Here is a 25,399-nt window from a genome sequence, read left to right as displayed (position 1 = left end):
TATTCGGTTATTATCACTACAAAATAAAATATTCAAGTTTAACAAAATAATCCCATAAGACTCAATGTTAAAACGTCCTTACAAAATCTGACAGCGTATCACGTGACTGTACGTAGAGGGGAGACGCACGGAGCCAATACCCCAGGATTAATATAACTACTTATATACTATAAGTCGTAATATAAGTACATATTTTAATTGTTTTTTAGTCATTATGGCAAAAAATATATTTTTCTTTGTAAACAATACTTTTTCTCCTGTAAAAAATCACATTTAAAAAAAAAATTTATTAGTAATTGTATTTATCATGGAATCCAGTTATTCCATGATTCCAGTTATAAATCCCAATTGGCTTACTGAAAAGGAACTCGCAAGTATTCACTGATGCCGAATAAGGTTTATAACGAACAACTAAGTATTTTTTCAAAAAAAATTAAACAAATCCGCTGTTTTTAAGTGTATTTTCTTGTGGCGTACAAAGTACGCCACGCGTGTAGTTATGTTATAACTTGATGCGCGGGTAGTTAAAGGTTAAAATAGATGAAAAATGTTTGATGTAATCAGAGTCAACAAATTAGGCGAAACGAACAGACTTATGTCATGTCAACGTGTAAGCAGAATTTGACAACTAGTTGACATTTAGATTTTATCTATTTAATTTATTGTAAGTTCTTATTCTTTTATAGCTTTTCCACGTTTGCAAAATACTGGCTATAATCAAAGAATTTTATTAAAACCAGTCCATTTAACAGTATTAGTTTATAGTTAACCTGCATTTAAATAATAATGGTATGTACTATTGTTAATCTTTGAGTTTATACACTAATTTTATTCCATGAGCATATTCCACTTCAGATTTGATCTTAAATATACACACATTAAAAATCTTCTTGCATGTATTTAGTGACGGTTTAAGGTGTCGTGGGGCCCTAGGCGGCCATAAGAAATAGGCCCCTTTATAGGGGCCCTTTACAAATAAATTTGCAAATATTTATGTTGTTTTGGGAAGTAGCTACTACAAAAATTACAAGGTAAAACAGATCATTTATTATCAGGTACTGAATAAAGGTAAAAATATTGGCAATAATACATAAACTATTGCCAATATTTTTACCTTTATTTAATATAACCAGGAAGAACACATAACCTATTACACAAATTATAATATTATTTCTCTTGAAACTTCTTAAATACAGTAAAACCTCGATATAACGGACCTCTATTTAACGGACTTCGGATATAACGGACAAAAAAATCCGGTTAAATGTGAAAAAAATTCAAACCGTCTCTGTATTTTGCAAAGAATTTCAATAAAATTTTTATTATAGCATTGTGCGGACACATTTCTAATTATATTATTAAACAACAAACTTCAAAAGTGTAAATTATACAACTTAAAAAAAGTTTTCATATAATGGACTTTCGGCATTAACGGAAACCCCGTCCCCCCATTTAGTCCGTTATATCGAGGTTTTACTGTACCTACATAAAGGAAACGAAAATAAAAATATACACAAAACTAGGGACTATCACTGCGTGTCAGAGAAAATGAGCACCCCCACAAAATGGGTCATTTTTGATGTCTCGAATTTCCTAAACGTGTTGTCCGATTTAAGATTTTAATACAAGAGGTGAATCAAATATGAACCGACCTTTGAACGTTTTATTGAATTATACTTACAACAATTAAACCTGTGGCGTTATGGCAAAAGTTGATATGGTCCAAATTGCTATTTGTTGGCAAATGGTAGAAACAACTTGTCCTGTTACTCGAATATGAGCCAAGCTTGAACCAAATGGTATTAGACAAAAATATTTGGACAGCATTATACAGGGTGTCCCGAAAAGAATGGTCATAAATTATACCACAGATTCTGGGGTCAAAAATATGCTGACTGAACCTCACTTACCTATATACAATAGTGCACACAAAAAAAGTTACATCCCTTTGAAGTTACAAAATGAAACTCGATTTTTTTTCATATATCGAAAACCCCTAAAGATTTTTCATTGAAAATGGACATGTGGCATTATTATGGCAGCAACATCTTAAAAAAAAATTAAAGTGAAATTTGTGCACCCCATAAAAATTTTAAGGGGGTTTTGTTCCTTTAAACCCCCCCCCCCCCCCCCCCCAAACTTTTGTGTACGTTCCAATTAAATTATTATTGTGACACCATTAGTTAAACAAAATGTTTTTAAAACTTTTTTGCCTCTTAGTACTTTTTTGATAAGCCAGTGTTTATCGACCTATTTTGAATATTTGTCGAATCCACCACATATTTGTATATGGTTAAGTACGATTATAGAGACCTGTTAATAATCTGAAAATGTATTTATAATTTACATTTTTAGGTATATTTTGAAAAAGAAGCCATATCTCGATAAAAGGTGATTTGTCAAAAAAAGACTAAGAGGCAAAAAAGTTTTAAAAACACTGTGTTTAACTAATGGTACCACAATAATAGTGTAATTGGAACGTACACAAACATTTGGGGGGTTTAAAGGAACAAGTGTGCAAGTGAAGTGAAGTGTCGTGCAGTGCAGTGCAGTGAACTACTTACCCTTTCAGGGCACAGTTCAAAAATTTAAGAGGCTAGTGGAGTTTTTGTTATCATTGGATAACAAATCCAAATTTATACTTACACCCCTTTGAACAAACAACTAACATGCTTATAATTTTTTTGTTTATTGATTGCATGTAGTGAATAACTTATAATAAAAAAAAAAGGAACAAAACCCCCATAAAATTTTTATGTAAATATATTAAAAAAGAAGCCGCATCTCGATAAAAACTGGCTTATTGAAAAAATACTAAGAGTCAAAAAAGTTTTAAAAACGTTGTGTTTAACTAATGATACCACAATAATGAATTAATTGGAACGTATACAAAAGTATGGGGTGGGTTTAAGGGAACAAAACCCCCATAAAATTTTTATGGGGTGGACAAACTTCACTATAATTTTGTTTTAAGATGTTACTGCCGTAACAATGATACATGTCAATTTTCAATAAAAAATCTCTAATAGTTTTCGATATATTGAAAAAAATCGATTTTCATTTTGTAAATTCAAAGGGCTGTAACTTTTTTTATGAGCACATTTGTACTAAGGTAAGTTAGGTTCAATCGAACTATTTTTGACCGCAGAATGTGTGGTATAATTTATGACAAATCTTTTCGGGACACCCTGTATAAAGTTTATACTTTCAAATAAAATTTATTAGGGCAGAGGCACCACTTATGGCCACTACCCCGCCTATGGCCATATCGCTGTGATTTGTAAGATAATAAGCATGGCGTCCATCAACTAATAACCTTGAAGCTGCTAAAACTTCAAATAATTCTATAGGAAGTGGGAACAGTGACAAAAACCTACATAACTGATCAGTTTATTTTATTGTTGATGTTTGAGTGGTAGTGTGTTGGACGTGCCAAGCTAACTAAAGAATTTTCATAAGAAACATATCTGAAATCATCCTTTTCAATACAATACTATATGATATTTTTTCTGCACTGGAAGTGCTAGATAAGGTAAATAGACCCTTTTTTTTTGATATTATTTATTTTTCATTATAATTAATAGTATTAAATTTGAAAAAATGGCGGAGGCCATGAGTGGAAACCGAAAAATCACTATTTATCTACTTATGGCCAACCTGCTGGCCACAAGTAGGTAAACGAAATTCACTTATGGCCAGTTTACTTTTCTACTAATGTAGCATGTTTACATAGGTATACCTACTTTATTTCTTGTAGTGAAAATGCCAAACGCACTGAAGAATAATAAGAGCAGAGTAGAAAAGGTAAAAATACCTAAATTCCAGTACTCACCTTCAAAAGTAAATTTAGCATTAAATGGCATATCCGAAGGAATGCGTGTGGCCACAGCCAGTCGTGAATTTAAAGTTCCGAGAACTACTTTGCGTAATAAAATATCCGGAAAGTCTCCAAGAGATTCAGTGCACTGTGAATTCGACTCTCACTTGGGAAAAGAGACTGAAGACCTCCTAGTTGAATGGACATTAACTTCTGCGAAGATGGGGTTTCCAATTGATAAAGATTGGTTATTGAGTTCAGTACAAAAACTTGTTCGAGAGGCAAATATTAAAACTCCTTTTGCCAATGATCGACCAGGAAGAAAATGGTATTACAGCTTCCTTAATAGGCACAAGCAACTTTCCCAGAAGAAAGCAGAATACAATCACGGTGGTAGAGGTGCAGTAACTGAAGAGAAAATAGGTAAATGGTTCGACGAGGTTTGTATGAATTTAAGTGATATGAGTGCTACCAGTATATTAGATTATCCAAAAAGGATTTATAATATAGATGAAATATATTTCTGTTTAGCCCCAAAAAGTGGTACTGTAATTGGACCGCGAGGAAAACACATCTACGATGAACGAACTTCGTCAGATAAGGAAATTGTAACTACTCTTTTCACAGTTAATGGAGAAGGAAAATTCGCTCCACCTTTAACAATTTTTAAATATGACCGGATCCCGTCTGCTATGTGTAAAGCAGCTCCTAAAGGTTAAGGTTTAGGGAAAAGTCAAAGAGGCTGGATGACAGCAGAATGTTTTTTGAGTATTTTTCGAACGTTTTTGTACCCTACCTAAAGGAGTCTCTAAAGATCTATATTCAGACTCTTCTTCGGAAGAACATGAAGACTGGGAGGAAACTGGTAGCAGTGAAGACGATGTTGACTTCGTGGAACCAGAACAAGAAAATATTGAAATGTTTGATACCGATGATCTCAAATTGGGAGACTTTGTGCTTGCAAGATTTAAGCAACTGGGTAAAAGATCGACGACAACATATAAATATGTTGCCCAAAATTATAGAAGATGTCCTTGCATCAGAAGAATATGAGATACAATGTTTCAAAAGTGCTAATGAAGAGAAAACTGTGTTTTGTCCTATAGAAAATAATGTTTGCAGTATAGATAAAAACGATATTTTAGGAAAACTACCCGATCCCATTGTCCAGGAATAAGGAAGAAAATTTAAGACTATTTTTCCAGGAAAACTAAACATTTATGAACAAATATAAAATCATAAACACTATTTACAACATTTTTCAATACTTTTTACATATTTGTATTACCAGAAATTTATTTTGTTTTACCTATTTTTGTAGTTCAATAAATATTTAAACATATAAATATCAACTTATATCTTTATTTGTACCTATTTTTGGGGTGGCTAAAAGTGGGGAAACTGTATGGCCAAATGTAGAAACACATGGCCAAAAGTGGGGATTTTTGTTGTTTAAAATATTAAACGATATAATATTTTCATTTTAAATTTAATCTTTATGATCATTTTATTTCCTAGTAGAGCTAATTCGAAAGTAAAAATAGCATTGAGCGGAAAGATTTTATTCGAATCCTTCATGTTTCTCAAGAGAAAAATAATAAAGAAAGTTCTTAAAGTGGCCATAAGTGGTGCCTCTGCCCTACATAGGAGGGGGAAAACATATCTACTTATGCCACCTTGTTAAACATCCTTTTTAGAGTACATATCAATTGAAAACCAAAAACACGATTTTTTGGACATATCAACTTCTGCCATAACACCACAGAAACAATACTTCATTTTTCTGTATACATTCCTTCCTTCTGTATGCATTTTTCCAAGCTGCTAGGAAGTTTCTGTATTCCATTTTCATAAAAATAATGAGGGCAGGTATCTAACCAATTGCTCAGGAATTGCTCCACTTGATTATCATCATCAAAACGTGCTCTGCTTAGTACATCTTGTAATGTACCGAATATGTGGTAATCACATGGTAAAAGATCAAGACTGTATACAAGATGTTCATTGAGAGTCCAATGCATTTCTGCTATTTTTCTTGTGCTAGAGCAGCTGTACATGGTTGGACGTTGTCATGCAAGAGCAACACATCTTGTATAGGACATCCTCCTCTTTTGGACCTATCGTCAGCTCGAACACGGTTCAAAAGACTACAGTAATAGGCGGAATTGATGGTTCATCTCTCATAAAGAAAATCCAACAACAAAACTCCACGATAATCCAAAAACACTGTCGCAATAAGGTCACAAATGGCGTCAATATTTTCCTGAGACTTGCTTGTTTTTGGATGTTGTTGATGACTTTTGTTTTGCATGACATCTCGTCCTTCACGAACTTGTCTATGCCAAAATTTCGTTTGTGTACTGGACAATGTTGATTCCCCATATTAATTTTTTAATCTTTGCCAAATTTTAGCATGACCAACATTTTCTTTTGCGAGGAATTTGATAACAATGTGTTGTGCAACTGAACATGGCCTTAACTCCCCCCCTAAACTTGGCAAAATTACTAACTATTTAGTAAATTATTCATCATCTTGGTGCTACAGCCCTTAGAGGGCCTCAACCTTCTCAAGCTTTCTATGCCATTGTGTTCTGTCCCTTTTGTCTCCCATTTAGTAATTATTAACTATTTAGTAATTTCGTTTGCCAAATTGGCAAAATTACTCACTAAAATAACTAGCCAGTTGTGTCCGAGTTTCGCGAACAGACTTTACCAATCAAACTGTTTTTTTCTCAAAGTTCACCACACCCTTTGGAATATTCTAGCATTTATAAAATACTGAAATTAAAACCCAACTATAGCTTCAGGTTTTCCTAATATTCTGTTTTTTGATTTATTCTCTTATGTTGGATAATAAAGAAATTCGGTACTTTAACAACTAGCCATGTTCTTCGTCAATACAGGGTGTTTCTAAATAAGTGCGACAAACTTTAAAGGGTAATTCTGCATAAAAGAGTAATGAGTCTGTGCTTTTTAAACATATGTCCACAAATGCTTTGTTTCCGAGATATGGGACGTTGAATTTTTTCTTACAAACTGACGATTTATTTATTGCTCTAAAACCGGCTGAGGTATGCAAATGAATGTTGGTAGGTTTTAAGAGATAGTTATTGCGCATTTTTTGACATACAATTAAAAATTTTATATTCACCATTGGCGTGCATACGGGTAATATGAGCGGGTAATATGACCCGTATGCACGCCAATGGTGAATATAAAATTCTCTAGAACTATAAAATATAAAAATCTTCTCTTAAATATAACAATTTTATAAAATATGCTAGAATATCCACAGGGTGATACGAACTTTGAAAAAAAAACACAGGTTGATTCATATACACACTGTATATAATTAAATTTACCTGTTTAGCAATAATATTATCACAGCGATATTATTAAAGAATAAGGCTTACTACGAGACATCAAAAATGACCCATTTTGGGGGGTGTCCGTTTTTCTGACGCGAATTATGAATGTTAAAGATTTTAGTAACAACACAATAATTTAAAATCAGACTTTAAAATATAACGTTTATTAGTCAGACTTTTCTTTAACACTTAAACCAGACTGAAAAATATTGATTTTTACATGGTCTTTTATAATTTTTATTATTGCTGAATTGCTGTTCCAGTACATTGCAATTAAGTCCAGAATCTTCAACGCTGACGGCGCGGCGGTAGCCTCGTGTTGAATTCGTGTGATAGAATATACTGCTGAGTTCCAGTACAATTAGGTCCAGAATATTCAACGCTGACAGAGCGGCGGTAGCCTTTAGAATATACTGGATGGTAGCGGTCATTGTACTATAATTCGCGCAGTGTAATTTATAATTTGATAGCAAAAAGAAAGTTGTTTTTGTAAATGTAAATGTTTTTCCTGCTCTAAATTTGTGCAATGTTTTTTTTTATTCTATCCAAAGCCCAAAATGAGCATTCCACACTAGCATTAAATGCTGGTAAGGAGATAAAGATCTGTAATAACTTAGAACATTTGGAAACATAGATTTTAACGCTGGACTATCTCAAATTTTTCCTCAATATTGGTATTAATTTGATTCTTCGCTTAATATATTGATAGATAGATATCTATATTTAAAGAGGTGGCCTTTTTGCCTATTCCACTGCGACCTTTTCAGATCTATTGGGGTCCTCTGGTTCTAGATTACATTCTCTAGCATTACCCTTTTTAAAAAGTCTAATAGTGAGGTCTACCAAATGTGAACCGCACATTTGGTAGAATGTCACCCTGACAGAATGTGCTCTGCTCTTCCAGATGACAGAATCTGCACAGATCATCGTCTAACAATCTGACAATCTCATCAGCTTCAAGTGCCTATTCAGCTTACAGTGCCCTGTTAGCAGACCTACTATGGCTTTCACTGTTTTTAGTGCAGCAGATTCGTGCAAATATTATAAGAATTGTGCATTTAATGATAGAAGCATATAATTTGGACCACATATACTACACATATAAAGGTTCATAATTAGATATAACTAAAAGCACGATAACTTTTGAACGAAAACTATAACTTCAACTAAATTTGGTGTATGGGTTCTATTTTTGGTGTATAAGATTGAGCTCTTGAACCGGAAGAATCGGTTTACCAGAAGGTGGGTTTTTCCTGATTTTTTATGTAAACATATGTTGTTTTTCTTTCAATTCTTTCACCCTGTATATGTTAATTCTTCAAAAAGTTAATACCGCCATTGAAAAGAGCGTAAAAATATTTTTTAGGAAATATTTTGAACTTTTTAGTTATGTTAATTACCATTTAATAAATGCATAACTTATCTTCACATGTAGCTATGTGCGGCAGATTCGTGCAAATATTATAAGAATTATTGTGCATTTAATCGTAGAAGCAAATAATTTAGACCACATATGCTACACATACAAAGGTTCAAATTTAGAAATGAGGCCACCTCAGATTTTGCCTTTTACAAAAATGGTGGGCGTTCAAAATGGCGACTATACATATGTGACTAATAGCACCATAACTTTTGAACGAAACGTCCGATTTCAATCAAATTTGGTATATAGGTTCCTTTTTTGACGTAAAAGATCAAGGTCTTAAACCGGAAGAATTGGTTTACCAGAAGTTGTGGTTTTTCTGATTCGTTATGTAAAATATGTTGTTTATTTTTTTTAATTCTTTCACCCTGTATATATTAATTTTTCAAAAAGGTAATACCTGCGTTGAAAAGAGCGTAAAAATATTTTTTAGGAAATATTTTAAACTCTTCAGTTATGTTAATTACCAATTAATAAATGCATAACGTATCTTCACATGTACCTATGAACCTATGTGCGGCAGATTCGTGCAAATAATATAAGAATTATTGTGCATTTAATGATAGAAGCATATAATTTGGACAACACACACTACACATTCAAAGATTCAAATTTAGATATGAGGCCATCTCAGATTTTGTCTTTTACAAAAATGGCGGGCATTCAAATGCATCTGCTGTACATAGGTGCATGTGGAGATACGTTATGCATTTATTAAATGGTAATTAACATAGGTAACTAAAAAGTGCAAAATATTTCCTTAAAAATATTTTTACGCTCTTTTCAACGCCGGTATTACCTTTTTGAAAAATTAATTTATACAAGGTGAAATAATTAAAAAAATAAACAACATATTTTTACATAACAAAACAGTAAAAACACAACTTCTGGTAAGCCGATTCTTCCGGTTCAAGACCTCAATCTTATTCATCAAAAAAAGAACCTTGATGCCAAATTTGGCTGAAATCGGACTTTCCGTTCAAAAGTTATCGTGCTATTAGTCACATATGTATTGTCGCCATTTTGAATGCCCGCCATTTTTGTAAAGGGCAAAATCTGAGATGGTCTTATATCTAAATTCAAACCCTTATATGTGTAGTATATGTGGTCCAAATTATATGCTTCCACCATCAAATGCACAATAATTCTTATAATATTTGCACGAGTCTGTCGCACATAGGTACATGTGAAGATACGTTATGCCCAGGCCCGACCAGAGGGGGGGCAAAATCCCCGGGGCCCGGGGCCCGGGGCCCAAGGGGGCCCGGGCCCGGCCGTTAGCAAATTTTAAAAAATTCCTTTTATTAAAATATTTTACAACAGATTGAATTTGCTTGCGGTTTTAATTATGAAATTATTATAAGGAATATTATGCATTTGGAAAAGGCAATATGCAAGAAATTATTTCTTTGCATAAGTTACAATTAATAAAAATATATCGGGAATACATTGCGCGTGGGAGCCCCTGATCGGAAGCTCGCTCTATCGGCCACTGCCACACGATTCGCAGAAGCGCTGACCTTGGCGCGACGTCTGTTTGTTTACGAGTTTACGTCCTGACTCACTACTATTCCCATATACCCCCTTCGTCACAGGGGGTAAGATTCGCCGAAGAGTACAATTCAGATGTAAGCAGGGATCTAGTTGATGAAATGATTTACTTGAAAACTGTTAGTAAATCAAACATCTCAGATACGTCGCTGAAACCAGCAAAACTTTTGAACAAGCTCGTGTCCCTTAATGTGACAATTTTTTTCCAAAATGTGTGCATTGCTCTTCGCATATTCTGTTGCCTACCAGTATCCGTTGCCGAGTTGCAGTATCAAGCCGAGAGATCATTTAGTGTTTTGAGCCGAATTAAGAATTGTTTAAGATCTACTATGGGTCAACAACGATTATCTGATTTGGGACTGTTAAGCATAGAGTCGAAACTTGCAACAACTCTTGATTTCGACCACGTAATCCAAAACTTTGCGGATATGAAAGCAAGAAAAGTTATGTTGTAACTAACAGTTCTATTGTAAATAATTAAAAACAAAGTTTAATTGTTAAAACTGTTTTAATTTTCTTCCTTCCTGTGTCAATAGCATGAGTGTTCACTATTACATATCCCAGTTTATGAGTTATCAGATTTTTGGGAATTTTCGTTCAACTGGGTTTGGGGGGGGGGCCGGCCGGGTCTCATCCCCGGGGCCCGGCCTGGCTCTGGGCGGCCCTGGTTATGCCTTTATTAAATGGTAATTAACATTACTAAAAAGTTCAAAATATTACCTAAAAAATATTTTTACGCTCTTTTCAATGGCGGTATTAACTTTTTGAAGAATCAATATATAAGGGTGAAAGAATTGAAAAAAAAAATAACATATTTTTACATAAAAACCAGGAAAAACACAACTTTTGGTAAACCGATTTTTCCTGTTCAAGACCTTGATCTTATACATCAAATTTGGTTGAAATCGGACTTTTCGTTCAAAAGTTATCCTGCTATTAGTCACATATGTATAGTCGCCCTTTTGAATTCCCGCCATTTTTGTAAAAGGCAAAATCTGAGATGGCCTCGGATCTAAATTTGAACCTTTATATGTGTAGTATATGTGGTCCAAATTATATGCTTCAATCATTAAATTCACAATTGTTTCACATATCATCGGCACTATTTCCTGTCTTTGCTAAGTAGATCTGCCGTAAATTTTGGCGAATGTTCTGTAATGAACTGTTTCGCCTGTCTTTGTCCTGGTGGATTCCTCCACAATTTCAAAGATTTGTGACCTACCCACTTTTTTGTAGCCGTTCTTGTTCTTGTTCTTGTTCCTGCCTTTGCGACGTCGCAGAAGGGTTTAATCTAACAGTTGCCAAGATATTCTAATTATTGTTTATAAGCTAAAAAGTTTGATATTTTTTGAACTGTTTTTTTAATCACAATTTTGATAATTTTTTTTATTTGTGTATTTGATGACCTTGGCCGAGCCAATTAGCCAGACATTTTAAAACCAAACAAATTTTTTTTTAATCAGAGGAATTTTTTAACAAACTAACATATTACAATTATTAGATATCTAAATACAGTGGAACCCCGTTAACTCGGATTAATCGGGACCGCGGCCGATCCGGGTTATCGAAAATCCGGGTTAGCCGGAGAAAATGGTAAAAATTAATATAATATTGTATGCTTACAGATAAACTCCGTTATAATTGTCACACAGACACTGGTAAGCCACGTTCGCGTTCCGCACAAAACCACACATACAAAGCGTCGTCGAGAGTCTCATTTTTAGCTTTATTAGCTTTGCACCGATTGTCCAAACTGTCTTTTGTTATCATTTTGAAACAAAATTCTTCGATTTTAGTTCTATTTTTCTTCCAATCCGATACTGTAGATGTACCGACACCATATGATGCTGCAAGATTCGCCTTTATCAATTCTACTTTATGCTTCTAGTTTCTTTTCCATTGTCACTACAACATTTTTACGTTTTGTTGCCCTTACGTAGACAAAAAACACGCAAACACAAAATCTGAATAGATTTACGAACGATTACAGAACGGAAGAGAACAATACGACTTTACTACACACAATACCGTCTCTGATGTTATGTTAATTAATAACAGTGATGACTAAGACCATGGTTAAAAAATAATTTTAATAGTCTTTTAGTCTTTTCTAAACAATGCTAAGACAGTTTCAAATAAATAAAGGATACTACAGGTGCCTGTTGTTTTCGATAACACGACAATGAATGTGGTGTGCCATGAGTCATTGTTACTATGGTATATGTAGTTCAAATTATACAAATACCCATTATCTCTCAAATATTATATTACATACATTTTTATTGTTGAAATGTTTGTTTGATAAAAATCGGTCCGGGTTAGCCGGAGTTCCGAGTTATCGGGGGCCGACTTATCGGGGTTCCACTGTAATACACTGTTTTGGTTGTAAATATTTTTTTGTAAATGTTTATTTTTTTTGTATTTTCGACGAAAACTTTTCGTTTATAAATTCGCAAAGTCTGTGTGTTATTGCGTTGCCGCTCCTGCAATACTTAGAGCAGATTTATCGATGGATTCTTATGTAGTTTTGTCTTCTGAATCCAAATCTGAAAACGGCATTTCGATATCTCTAACCGTCTTCGAGATAATCGACCTCAAATTCTAAAATCTGACGTCACAATCCTTTTATTTTCCGCCGATACACTATATGTCAGCTGAAATCGTTGCTAGTAAGTAGGCTAGTTTTTTAATCTGAATTTGTTAAGCAAAGCATAGGTTATTTACATTTGATTTTGACACTTCGTGAATGTCAAACTAAATTTTAAATTAAGTATTAATAAAATATCATTGACATTTGATAGTGAATTTAATTATTATATAAAATAAATACGATGTTCAAAAATACAACTTGAGTATATTTTGAAAGCAATAATTTATTAACAATTTTAAAAAGGTTTATACGAGTATACGGCCTCCCCCTTAATGATAAATGGACTGTTCCATTTGTTATGAAACGAAAATTGTTATTATAATCGGTTCGCTAAAAGGATCCCCCAAACCAACGCGAAACTTTCGCAACCGCAACCTACGCGGAATCGCGGCGAACCGATATTCACGGCGGATTATGAAGGTGTTCAGACCACTTTGCGCGGAATCCGCAACGGTCGCGGCAGAACAGCGTTCCTTTCATGAAACGCTGCATGCACGGTTTTTTTCCGCTACCGTTGTAGTTTCGCGTGTTTTAAAATGGTTGTTACAGAAAAACTCATTGAAATTGTTAAACAATATCCTATAATATATGATTTAACGGACGAAGATTATAAAAATACAAGAAAAAAGGATAAAGTCTGGAATAGTATAGAGTTAGAATTAGGAGAAAATGATAAGTTTTAAAATTTGGTCATTTTTGATGTCTCGTATTTCCTAAACCTGTTGGCCGATTTAAAAATATAATTTGTTCACATTTGTATGGCGAATAGTCGCGTCGGCTTTCGCGACAATATGGGGAACCCTTGTCCGCTACCGCTCCGCCTGCGAATGTTCCGCTACGGAAAATTCGCGTCGCAAAACTTTCGCGTCGGTTTGGGGGATCCTAAAAGACAAAACTGGCTAGTGATTTTAGTAGATATTTTTGTTTTGTTTTTTGCCAAATTTGGCAAAATTACTTATTTAGTAGCTAATTGAAGAGTACAGGGGAAAATCAAGGAATGTCACATTTTATACATATTGAGATAAACATCAATAAAGGTTTAATTCTTATGATATCTACAAACTACTTAGGAGATTCTTAGCAGAATTCTTAGCAATTATTGGTCTATAATCTTAATATAACATTAATCTATGTTAAGTTAGTAATTTAATAATGCACCAAAAAGCTGCTAACATTCCAGTAACATATTTTTGTCCAGTGGCGTGCGGACAATCCTAGTACTTCGCCTGGATACAAATTCTTTAAAAAATTATATAGACTGATCTTTCTGGTTATTGTTCTGAATCGATAGTCTAGTCGATAGTACTCAGTTTTTGCTACCACATGGTGAGAAAAGCCAAAATTCATGAAAAAGTGACATTTCTTGTTTTTCTCCTGTACTCTTCAATTATTAGCTATTTAGTAATGATTTTTTTTTGTCAAATTGGTAAAATTACTGACTAAAATCACTAGCCAGTTGTGTCTGAGTTTAGCGAACCGACTATATGAAATGTTGTTTGGAATAAAAAATTATGGTCTGATATGTGCAATTACATCCTTCTAATGGAAAAAAATATTTGAAGATTTTTCTGAAATTATGGATACCAACAACATTTTCATTTATAACTCTTTTATTTTTAATTTGACGAAGAAAAGTTATTCTTTATGAAAAGCTCTTCATGGTCTAAGATTTATGATGCAACCATCGTATATTATTTATTATTTATTAATTTTATACGAGGTATATAAAAAATATAAATTTCGATCAAGAGTAAAGTACCTTTATAGTTCACAAGATTTAAATTAGAATGATATAATTGCACTTTAAAACATAATTTTTAATTCTAAACAACTTTTCATAATAGCAATTTTCCATATTATGAATTAAAATATGTAAATAATAAAACAAAGTTTTCGTTATGATAATGCTCGCATTTTCAACTTGTTTATTATATTTTTGATTTGTTTTTTTTATTATTATTTTTATTATTATTTTTTATTAATTGTTTTTTTTTACTACGCTAAGATATAAACCCGATTCAACATTTCGGAGGTTTACATCTTCTTAGTTTTTTTATCTTTTTTTTTGGTTTGCTTTCCTCTTTTTTTCTTTTTTTTTTGTTCTTTTCTTTTTTCAGTTATAATATACAGTAATTACTATAATGTTGAAATTTTTTTAATGTATCATAAAGCCGAAGCCTCAAAGAGTTGACTGCGATCTGCCAAATACCTTTAGAGTCACTGTGTGGACAAGAACAGTTGTTTAAACAATTGCTCTCTGGGATAAACAAATTGAATAACTTATAAACGATTTACTTAGTCGATCTGGTTAAAATTTAGCACACTTCAATAACTCATTAATTGACATAATTTCAAGTAGTTATATATTAGATGTCATTAAGCAAAAAATAAAGTTATTAGCATTTATAAATTACTGCAAGAATAAGGGTTTTTTTTGCAATTATATCGGACAATTGTTTATGCATTTCAATTTACAAACTATCAAATTAAAGAACTTTTTAAGAACTAAAATACTAAAACATTTATTTGAAACATTTTTCTCTAAACTGCACAAGAAACGTTTTGTAGGGAAAAAACTGATGTTTTCACTCTTTATAAGGGTTTAAAAAATAATCAAAGCAAAAAAATTAGCAGTACATCTTCACGAAATTATCATCAGTTATCACCCATCTACCATTTAGTTAGAACCTTAAAAACCTGTATAACATATTTTCATGTTTTTTCCGCATTGACTGGGGTACTATTAGACCAGGCATTAGCGGTAAAAAATTGTAAAACCGTGGAATTTTGAGAATCAACACCGATTTTAATGAAAATTTGGATTGAAGCTCGGTTGACCCTCTTCTTCAAAATCCACCCTATGCTGAACCGGGCTTTTGCCCTGGGGGTGAAAACAATCCCATCTAGGGGATGAAATTTGTTTCAATCAAAATTACTATGGAAGTCGATAGATTTACCAATTCTGAGTAATTTTTTTTGCAAAGTTGATACTTTACAGGTTATTAGCCATTGAAACTATGCATTTTTCATTGAAAAAAAAACACGTTTTATAACCTTTTTTCTCGAATAACTTAAAAAAATTTAATTTTATAGAAAAAATCAATAAGAACAAAAAAGTGGCTAATAAAAAACAAAGAGATTCGCGTCGGAAAGACCTATGTAAACCCAATAACAACGGATTTATTGCTCTTTAAAGCATGGTTATTTTCGAAGAACCTCGAAATGGAGAACTTTCAATCTCAAATAACTCGAATGTGGTGCAATTTTTGGGAAAACTTAATAGACATATTTTAAAGTTCATTAAAAACCTTTCAAATGAGCTCTGATAAAAGTTTTTTGCATAAGAAGAACTGACTGACCTATGACGAAAATAAAGTCGCTCCCTGCTTTTTTTTGAAATGTAACAATTATTATTAAACCCTTGGTATTACAATCCTAATAGAACTGAATTACTCCAGGGAAATAAGGTTTTTGTCGGGACACTTGGGCAGCCAGGTTGCAAATGAATTTTTTGGGTACTATATACCTAATACATTATAAATACAAAATAAGGGTCAAAAATAGCAGTTTTTTCCGTTTAAATCGCTACAGGTAAAAGTAGGGTAATCAAATATATTATTTAGAGTAATCGTATTTTAGTAGATCATCCAAGGTTTAAAATGGCACTTTTTTAATTTTGGTCCGGTCATTTTTTGCTTCGGAAATTGCAATATAAGACTAAAATTTCAAAAATAAAAAATGTGCTATAACTTTTGTGAAAATAGCCTTAAGACTTTCATATTGCAAGAAAAGTTGAGTCAAACGTTCCATATAATGCACAAAAAATTTTAAGACGATTCGCCAATTAGTTTAAATTTTATTCAATTTGTTTATCGCAAAGAGTTTTTTTTTTCGCAATGTTATTGTTCAGTAAATAATAATGACATAGAAATTCTGTGGAAACTACATGCAAGAAGAATAGTTATATTTTCAAAGTGTTGAAAAAAATCATTAAAAAGTCGTTTTTATCACTCCGAAAGAAATTTAGTAAAATATAGTCATTTTTGGCTTATAAACAATTTGAATAGCTTTGTTAATGTTGACTATAGAGTAAATCTACTTTAGGATTTCAAAAGCTGGTATTTTAACACGAATTTTCAGAAAAAAACTTTTTGCCTAGGTTAATTAGGCTCAAAGTTAGCCACTTTTATTATTTAATTCGCAGTTACTTCTATATACATCAAATTCTCCTGTAACAGTGTTAGTTACCATACTACTCCGAAACGGCTTGGCCGATTTTTATGAAATTTTACACGTATATCCTATAGGACGGAGAAGAGGTTTTAATCTACTTTTTATACCCCATAAGGTATAAGGGGGTTGCTCCCCTGACATTTTTTTTAATTTTTTTTTTTGACAAAATTATCTACCTTAATTTTATATGATGTAGAATTAAAAAATACATACAACCCTTAATTTTCTCTCTTTTATCACCAACCCCTATTTGTTAATAGCCATCTATATATTTACATCTATAAAATTCTCCTGTCACAGTGTTACTTTCCATACTCCTCCGAGACTGCTTGACCGATTTTTATGAAATTATATATGTATATTCGGTAGGTCTTAGAATCGGTCGTAATCTATTTTCCATATCCCTGAGTGATAAGGGGAGTTCCCCCTAACATTTTGTAATGTTAGGTGGGGATGTGTGTACATAACGTACTCTATAAAACTACGAGTACACACAAATTAAAAAAATTATGATCAAAATCCATCAAAAAGCTCCGGCTATATTAATCGCAGCATATGTTTGCAGAATCAGTTTCATTTTTCAGTGCACGGATTTTAATAATTCCCCTCCACCGACCACGAATTAATTCCGTTCGGACGCCATTTTTAAAACTTTATTAACCACTCTGTTGAGGTTCAAAGTTTACTCAAACTTTTACACATAAACTATATATCTTCAACTTCAAAATAGCTCTAGTTAGGTTGCCTTAATTGCTCTTAATAAACAAAGTAGCCGTCAATTCAATTAAAAAAAGTGGCTAACTTTGACCGTAATTAACCTAGGAGAAAAGTTTTTCTTTTAGAATTCGTATAAAAATACCAGTTTTTCAAATCCCATTGTAGTTTTAGCCTACAGTCAATATTAACAAAGTTATTCAAATTGTTTTATAAGCCAAAAATGACTCTATCTTAGTAAAATGTTTTCTGAGTGATAAAAATGACTTTTTAATGATTTTTTTAAACGCGTTGAAAATATGACTATTCTTCTTTCACGTTGTTTTCACAGAATTGCTATATCTTTATTATTTTCTGAACAATAACATTGCGAAAAAAAAGCTCTTTGCGATAAACAAATTGAATAAAATTTAAACTAATTGACGAATCGTCTTAAAAATTTTTGTGTATTGTGTGGACTATTTGACTCAACTTTTCATGCAATATGAAAGCCTTAAATTCATTTTCGCAAAAATTATAGCAATTTTTTTATTTTCGAAATTTTAGTTTTATTTTGCAATATCCGAAGCAACAAATGATCGGACCAAAATTCAAAAAGCGCTATTTTAAACCTTGGCTCATCTACTAAAAGAAAAATATTATAAATAAGATATTTAATTACCCTATTTTTACCTGTAGCGATTTAAACGAAAAAACTCCCATTTTTGACCCTTATTTGTTAATAACTAAATTTCTCGTCCAAACTGTGACGGCCATTTTTGTATTTATAATGTATTAGGTATGTAGTACCCAAAAAACCCATTTGCAACCTGGCTGCTCAAGTGTCGCGAACATGGTATATTTTTGCCTTATTTCCCTGGTGTAAATGGCTTCCGACTTGAATTAACTTCATTTATTGATACTATCCATGTGATTTGACCGGTTCGGAATGGTTAGTTTAGAAAAAACAGTTAATTAAATCGAAAATGACATTTTTATAATAAAAAAAAAATGAATTTTTCTTAATGTTGTTCTGAAGCTATTTCCTTGTGGCATTTTTATAATTAACTGTAGATGGGAAATAAGCCACAATTAAATTGAAAAAAATAATTTTATTAACGTTTCGACGCCCAAATCAGGTGTCGTTGTCAAAATACAAAATACTGCTAAATTAAACAAAATGAATTTTTATTGAATAAACCTAAAAGTGTTCATGATACAAAAACAACAAAATCAAAATTTTCAGTAAAAAAGATTCGGCAATTAATATTTGAAACATTTTTTCATATTTTGAATACTTTAAGATTTATCTAAGAAAAATGCAAATATTTTTTAAATTATAAAAATGTCATTTTCGATTTAATCAACTATTTTTACTAAACTAATCATTCCAAACCGGTCAAATCACATGGATCGTATCAATTATAGCTAAATAAAGTTAATTTCAAGTCGGAAGCTATTCATTTCTATTAGGATTGTAATGACGAGGGATTAATTGTTATATTTTGAAAAAAAAAGCAGGAAACGACTTTATTTTCATCATTAGTCAGTCAGTTCTTATGCAAAAAACTTTTATCAGAGCTCATTTGAAAGGTTTTTAATGAACTTTAAAAGATGTCTGTTAAGTTTTGCCAAAAAATTGCACCACATTCGAGTTATTTGAGATTGAAGGTTCTCTATTTCGAGGTTCTTCTAAAATAACCATCCTTTAAAGAGCAATAACTGAGTCGTTACTGGGTTTACACAGGTCTTTCCGACGCGAATCTCTTTGTTTTTTTTTTATTAGCTACAATTTTTGTTATTTGAATTTTTCTATGAAATTAAATTTTTTTAAGTTATTCATGAAAACCGTTATAAGATGTTTTTTAATGAAAAATGCATAGTTTTCATCGCTAATAACTAGGAAAGTATTAACTTTACAAAAAAAAATTATAGAACAAAATTTATTCAGAATTGGGCAATCTATCGACTTCCATGGATATTTTGAATGAAAAAATCTTTATCCCCTAGATGGGGTTGTTGTCACCCCCCAGGGCAAAAGCCCGCTTCACCGTAGGGTAGATTTTGACAAAGGTTATAAATACTACATAAATCCAAATTTTCAGTAGTAATTGCACAAGAGCTCTAAAATTATTGCATTTTTCCCGAGTGACACTGTGACAGTTTTAATTTCACGAGCCGAAGGCGAGTGAAATTATGTCAAAATGTCACGAGGGCACAAATTCTATATTGATTTTAGAGATCGAGTGCAATTTGTTGCGATTATTTCATGAATAAAACTGTTCAAAACCAAAATTTTATTGTGATTTATTTATGTAAGTACAAATTAGTACAATTACACACAGTTGTTATAAATATGTATTTGACGGTTGAAAGTCGTCACTTTTATAATTTTTAAAACATTAAATTGCCATAAATGTCACTGAATGTATTTTTTTGTAGCAACGAAGGGCATCTGACGTAATATAATTGACGACGGGCAATTATCAAAAATTATCAATTTAATTTAGATTTATGTAGCTTTCTATTGGTCAGAATCTCATATGAATGAAATAATCAGTAGTAATTGCACAAGAGCTCTAAAATTATTGAATTTTTCCCGAGTGACACTTTGACAGTTTGAATTTCACGAGCCGAAGGCGAGTGAAATTATGTCAGAGTGTCATGTGGGCATGTGGGAAATCGAGTGCAATTTGTTGCGATTATTTCATGAATAAAACTGTTTAACACCAAAATTTTATTGTAATTTATTTATGTAAGTACAAATTAGTACAATGGACCGTGATAGTGTGACGTCAAAACGTCAAATATTTTTCCAAACAAATCAAAAATCAATAAATGTTTGACGTCTGTCAATGGACTATACACGTGATTTGTGTAATCATTTTTAATTTTATTTTGTTTTAACAAACATCTGCACATTTTTTCTACAAACACAATCCTTGTTAGTCATATCAATCATATTGCTTTTAATTTTATAAATGTCCCTACACAAAATCAAGGATTTACACACTACAATAGTACTTACTGCGTTTTTTCAGGTTCTTAACCAGTCCTATTTGGAAATATGGTGGAAAAGATACTATGAGCATTGATTACAGTCACGGTTACCCAACACACTACCATTTTGTAAAAATTAAACATCCTACAACTACAAGCAATATATTCCAATTATAAAAACGAAAACAAACACCACGTGTGAATCTTTGTTTTGTTTGGCAATTATTCCAGAGTTAGTCCGTTCTTTAACGGTAAAATATCGCAAAACCTCTAAATTTTAAGAACCACTTAGATTGACATGAAATTTGGCACACACATAGCTAACATGTTAAAGAAAAAAAGTGATATTGTGCCGATATGTGCTTTTACCCTGGGGGTGGTTGTCACCCCCACTTGGGGGTGAAATAATATTCGTCCAAAGTAAGACAGGAAATGGATAAACTGGCTAATTTTAAGTAACTTTTGTTCTATAGAGTTTTTTCACTAAGTCAATACTTTTCGAGTTATTTGGCAGTGAATATGTTCATTTTTTCAACAAATAACCACGCTTTTAGACGGTTTTTCGCAAATAACTCAAATACTAAGTATTTTGTCGAAAAAACATTATTAGCAAAAATATAGCCTGTAAAAAATTTAAAAAAATGGTGTATATATCACGTCTCTATACCTAGTAGAAGCAGAGTTATAGCTAATAAAAAATAGGTTCATATTCGTCAAATTCCAAATGGAATACTTTAACGTGAAATAACCAAAAATGAAGTACATTTCGGGGAAAACTCATTACAACTTATTTAAAGTGTTAAAAAAAAGCTTTATTTTTGTTTTATAAAAAAAATTTCTAGCATCAAAAGTAAACAAATTACGCTCAAAATAAAGTTAGTCCCTTTTTGTTTTGGTAAAAAAATCGAGAAAATCACCCCCTAATTAATATCTGAAATGAACTTAATCGTTACGACTTCACAAGTTTCTTGACTCGTGTATGTATTGTTTATATGATCTGTAAGTTTCATCGGTTCAAAGTCCTTATTATTGGAAATGTTATAGTTAAAAGGGGTTGAACGAGTCACTGATCACGAATATATGCAAATTTAGAAACACCAAATCTTAATCAATTTTTGTCTAACAGAAAAACAAAAAAATACATGATATTCAGAAAAGCAATGCTGACTTTTTTTGATTTTCGAGATTTTTGGTATCTCTAACAATTTTTAAGTTATTTTGAAAAAAAGCATATTTTACAAAATTAAAATTTTTTAAAAATTTTACTTTGAAACCAAATTTTTTTAAAAATAAGCACTTTGAATCAATGAAACTTACAGATCATATAAACACAACATAAGTAAAATAATTTGTGGAGCGGTAACGATTAATTTCATTTAAGTTGCTAATTAGGGGTGGTCTTCCCGATTTTTTTTTTGTCAAAACAAAAGGGACCAACTTTATTTTGAGCGTAACTTGCTTAAATTTAATGCTAGAAACTTTTTGTAGAAACAGAAATAAAGCTTTTTTTAAACACTTTAAAAAAGTTATAAGGGGTTTTCCACAAAAAGTGCTTAATTTTTTGGATATTTCACGTCGAAATATTCTATTTGAAATTTGGTGAATATGAATCTATTTTTCATTGGCTATAACTCTGGTTCTACGAGATCCAGAGACCTAACGTGTATACCATTTTTTTTACTTTTTTATAGGCTATATTTTTGCTAAGAACGTTTTTTTAACAAAATACTTACTTTTTGAGTTATTTGCGAAAAACCGTCTAAAAATGTGGTTATTTTGTTAAAAAATGAACATATTCACTCGCAAATAACTCGAAAAGTGTTGACTTTTCAAAAAGCTCTATAGAACAAAAGTTACTTAAAATTAGTCGTTTGCCCATTTCTGGACTTATTTTGGACATATATTTTTTCACCCCCAAGAGGGGGTGAAAGTCACCCCCAGGGCAAAAGCACACATCGGCACAATATCACTTTTTTTCTTTGACATGTAAGCTATACGTATGACAAATTTCATGTCAATCCAAGCGGTTCTTTAAAATTTAGAGCAAAAACCGTGAAATAATGTACTAAGTAGTTAACATTGATTTGACGTCACGATTGTCACGGTCCATTAAACACACAGTTGTTATAAATATTAATTTGACGATTGAAAGTCATACTTTTATAATTTTTAAAACATTAATTATCATTAATGTCACTGAATGTATTTTTTCGTAGCAACGAAGGGCAGCTGACGTAATATACTTGATGACGGGAAATTATCAAAAATTATCGATTTATTTTAGATTTATGTATCTTTCTATTGGTCAGAATCTCCTATGAATGAAATAATCAGTAGTAATTGCACAAGAGCTCTAAAATTCTTTATTAATTTTAGAGATCGAGTGCAATTTGTTGCGATTATTTCATGAATAAAACTGTTCAAAACCGAAATTTTATTGTAATTTATTTATGTAAGTACAAATTAGTACAAGTAAACACAGAGTTGTTATAAATATTTTACGGTTAAAAGTCATCCCTTTTATAATTTTTAAAATATTAATTGTCATTAATGTCACTGAATGTATTTTTTCGTAGCAACGAAGGGCATCTGACGTAATATACTTGACGACGGGCAATTATCAAAAATTATCAGCTTAATTTAGATTTATGTAGCTTTCTATTGCTCAGAATCTCGTATGAATGAAATAATCAAGGAAATCAACCTTGATTCTCAAAATTCCACGAGAAAATGGGTGTTGATTGGACTATATGTTTTATTAACAATTCTTATTTTGTTCCAGGTGGACACAGCACGATTGACACGATATGCATCACCTGTAAACCCAGCAATATTTCCCCACCTGACACTAGTTTTACTAGGAATAGGCATCTTCTTCACAGCATGGTTCTTCGTATATGAAGTGACTAGTACAAAGAAATCTAGAAGTCTGAAGAAAGAGCTGCTTGTAGCTCTTGTAGCATCAATTTTTTCTGGATTTGGAATCCTATTTCTACTGCTTTCTGTAGGAATATATGTATAATATTTTAGGTGGTATATTTTCGTAAGATTAATTTTCATAAGTACATCATTGATATTTGTTAATATTTTATTATGCATTAAACTTTTAATAGAAACGTATATACTTTCTTATATTTTTCCAGGCATATATTTTCCCCGTTCCTTTTTTTATAAACTGCTATCTGATTTTACCAGATGGCTTAGTAGCCCACTAATTACCATATTCTACCGGACATCATAGGAAAACCTAGCGAATTTGAACGCCCCCGTAAGATTTGGGCAGCCCTTAATCGAATTCGAACAAACTGTGGAAGATGCGCCGACTCCTTCTACAGATGGGGTAAACTTCCCCCGCCTTCTTGTGACTACGGCGCTGCAAGACAGACGATCAGTCACATTGTTCAGGACTGTCCACGCAGAGCATACACAGGCGACCCTATAGACTTTGAAATGGCAACCGAAGGGTCAATCGAATATATAAAAAAACTGTACATCTGTTTGTGATGCATTGTATAATGCATAAATCTAAATATATTCTGTGATGTACTTAAGCCATACGCTAAATAAAAAGCCCACTAAATGAAAGGGAAATATGGCGATACCGTGTAATTTTCAGGTTCAGTGCCGAATTGTATGAAAATTTGGATTTATATTCTACTTACCCTCCACTTAAAAGTTGAACTAGTGCCGTTGGTTGCTTTTACTTGGGTTGTGACAGTTGACAGCTATCCCTTCTCGTGGATGAAAAACGCGCCTTTACAATAAGCACGGAAACGGATAAATTGACTAATTCTAAGCAACTTTTGTTCTATACAATTTTTGAAATAAGTCAATACTTTTCCCGTTATTTGCGGTTGAAATTTATTTTTTTGACAAAAAAAACACGTTTTCAGGCGGTTTTTCACAAGTAATTCAAAAAGGAAATATTTTAACGAAAAAATATTGTAAACAAAAATGTACCTAGCTTATGAAAGGACAAAAATGGTGTATTAATGGAGTCTATAAAATTAGTAAAAGCAAAGTTGTAGCTCATGAAAAATACGTTCTTATTCGTCAAATGCCAAATCTTTCCACTTTTAGAAAAAACCCGAATAAAACTTTTTTAAAGTGTTTGCATGCTTTATTTTTATTTTTTAATAAAGTTTTTAGCATTAAAACTAAGCGAGTTACATTCAAAATAAAGTTAGCTTCTTTTTTGTTAAAAAGTGAAAATATCCCCCTATTTACTACCCAAAAGGAAATTAATCGTTATCGCTTTACAAACAATTTACTTTTATTTTTTATATGATCTGTAAGTTGCACCGGTTTAAAGTACTTATTTTTGAAAGGGTTATAGTTGAAAGGGCTTGAACTAGTCACTAATTACGAGTATATGCACAATTTGAACAGCCATATCTTAACCAATTTTTGTCTTACAGAAAAAGAAAATGAAACTAGCTTATTTATAAAAGCAAAACCTACATTTTTACTCCTTGAGATTTTTCGTATTACTAATTCTTTTTCAACAAAAAAAAAAGACCGTTTTTAGATGTTTATTCGAAAAAACCCAGAAAGTAAGTATTTTATAAAAAAAAACCATTCTTAGTAAAAATATACCTTTAAAAAATTGAAAAAAATAATGTAGGTATGCAGATATAAGGTCCGTAGACTCAGTAAACACAGTG

The 25,399-nt window shown here is 31.9% G+C and overlaps 1 protein-coding gene across 1 annotated transcript; it reads left to right on the top strand.

Annotated features, from left to right (window-relative positions):
* Positions 1-620: 620 nt before the first annotated feature.
* Positions 621-23,855, top strand: LOC126892337 (transmembrane protein 258). The gene is made up of 2 exons (XM_050661849.1): positions 621-789; positions 23,518-23,855. Exons 1-2 carry the CDS (start codon positions 787-789, stop codon positions 23,755-23,757), a joined length of 243 nt encoding a protein of 80 aa, XP_050517806.1. The 5' UTR covers positions 621-786; the 3' UTR covers positions 23,758-23,855.
* The last annotated feature ends 1,544 nt before the right edge of the window (positions 23,856-25,399 follow it).

The sequence above is a fragment of the Diabrotica virgifera genome, chromosome 9 (genome assembly GCF_917563875.1).
Source record: "Diabrotica virgifera virgifera chromosome 9, PGI_DIABVI_V3a".
Lineage (NCBI taxonomy): Eukaryota > Metazoa > Arthropoda > Insecta > Coleoptera > Chrysomelidae > Diabrotica > Diabrotica virgifera.
The sequence above is the reverse complement of the archived record's forward strand: the minus strand, read 5'-3'. Positions and strand labels throughout refer to the sequence as shown.